This window comes from Hippocampus comes, unplaced genomic scaffold (assembly GCF_001891065.2).
Source record: "Hippocampus comes isolate QL1 unplaced genomic scaffold, H_comes_QL1_v1.1 C17001005, whole genome shotgun sequence".
Lineage (NCBI taxonomy): Eukaryota > Metazoa > Chordata > Actinopteri > Syngnathiformes > Syngnathidae > Hippocampus > Hippocampus comes.
Genome location: NW_017841761.1, coordinates 1 through 1,687, shown reverse-complemented (window position 1 = coordinate 1,687; position 1,687 = coordinate 1). Strand labels below are relative to the sequence as shown.

At 54.5% G+C, this 1,687-nt stretch overlaps 1 protein-coding gene across 1 annotated transcript; it reads right to left on the bottom strand.

The window, feature by feature from the left end:
• Positions 1-55: 55 nt before the first annotated feature.
• LOC109509683 (cytospin-A-like) lies at positions 56-1,681 on the bottom strand (the record flags this gene model as incomplete). The annotated part of the gene is made up of 2 exons (XM_019859506.1): positions 56-325; positions 545-1,681. Coding segments are annotated over 2 exons (1,407 nt in total), but the record flags the coding sequence as incomplete, so codon positions are not given.
• Between the last annotated feature and the right edge of the window lie 6 nt (positions 1,682-1,687).

The following is a 1,687-nucleotide window of genomic DNA, read 5'->3' as shown; positions in this document are numbered from 1 at the left end:
TGTAGTCGGCTGGACCTTGATTACAGATCGCACACTGTGTAAGAAACAAACAAACAAAAAACACACACACATGATGTTGCATCAATGTGTGTGAGTGCGTGAGCGCAGGGTTCTTACTCTCAAGGTCGGTGATGATGAGGTTGTCATGTAGTTTCAGTGCTCGGTGCTGCTCCACTTCGTCTTCCAGCTCAAAGATGGTTTCCTTCATGTCGACGATCTCCGTCTCCTTCTCCTGCAGCTCCACACGCTGTTTCTCCAGCACGTGCGCTTGCTCAGCCATCTGCTGCTGCACCTGCTGCTGGAAGTCTCTGTATTCCCTGTCAAGCTGCTCACACAGAAAAACGGACTTCAACTCATTAAAACATCAACAATGGGTTCATTAGTCGTACTCCAACGGTGTTAAACAGATTCTTTCTATCCGTGCTGGTGAGGAGGAAGAACATATTTTTGAATCACCAAGGTAAAAGATGAACATGGATTTTCTTGGCACTACTGACTATAAGTCGGAGCCTTCATAATTAGCCTTCATCTATGTCAAACTTACCTTATTCAGAGTATCCTGCAGTAGGGCAAGGTCACTGTGAGCTTGTTCCAGCTCATCCTGCAACTTCGCGGCCTTGGCCTCAGCCTCCTCCTTCCCCTGTCGCGCACTTTCCAAAAGCTGGCAGATATCATTTTTGTCCCCCGCTGTATGCAGAGAGTAGAGCTCAGCAACCCTCTGCCTCTCCTGGTCCAACTGGGCTCGGCAGCGGCTCAGCTCCGCCTGGTCACTGCTCACTGCCGCTTTATATTCCTCAAGCGCAGCTGCCATGGCTGCCCGTTCTTGTCGCTCCGAGTCCATGACGCGCTCCATTTGGTGGTTCCTTTCCTTCAGGGCTCCAATCACCTCTTGGGCTTCGGCGTTGTCCTGCTCCGCCATCTTCAAAGTGTTGGACAAGTGCTGTTGCACCCCCAGCAGCTGCTCTCTCTCAAAGCGGGCGTTATCCGCCAGGTCGGCATAGCGCTGCTCCAGCTCCATGTAGCGCCCGCTCTTGATGTCCTCCTCGAGCACGTACGAGACATGATGCTCGTCCAGCAAGGAGCGCAGGTACTCTATCTGTCGACCGTACAGCTCCAGCTTGTCGCTCTGCTGGCACAACGAGTCCATGAGGATGACTTTCTCCTCGCCGAGCCGCTCGTTCTCCCCGTTCAACTCTTGGGTGATTTGCTGCAGATCAGCCAGCTCCTGCAATGTGGCCTGCAGCTCCTCAGCGGTACTATGCTGGTTCTCTTCCATCTGATGGATGCGCTCCGTAAGACAGGCGACTGACACCTCGCTGGCATTTCCACTGCTGCCCCTCCGTGAACGCTCTCTGCTGGGAGCAGACTCGCATTCGGAGGATGAGGAGGCTCCCGAGGGGGCGTCCAGCGCATCGTCGCTGGAGGTGACAGCCTGATAGACCTCACTGGATTCGCTGTCCAGATTGTCCACTGACCCACCGTGCTGTTGACCACTGAGTAGATCCTCCAAGGAACCAGGGGCCGACCCCTCCACTGAGGAAGTCAGGGTGGCTCCGCCCTCACTCTGCCCACCGCCAGCCGCCAAGTCAGGGCTGACGGATGGGTAGTTCAGTAACTTGTCAGAACCATCCAGCCTCTGCTCCAGAGAGAATCCCAGCGCATTGAGACGGTCCTTGAGCATTCGATT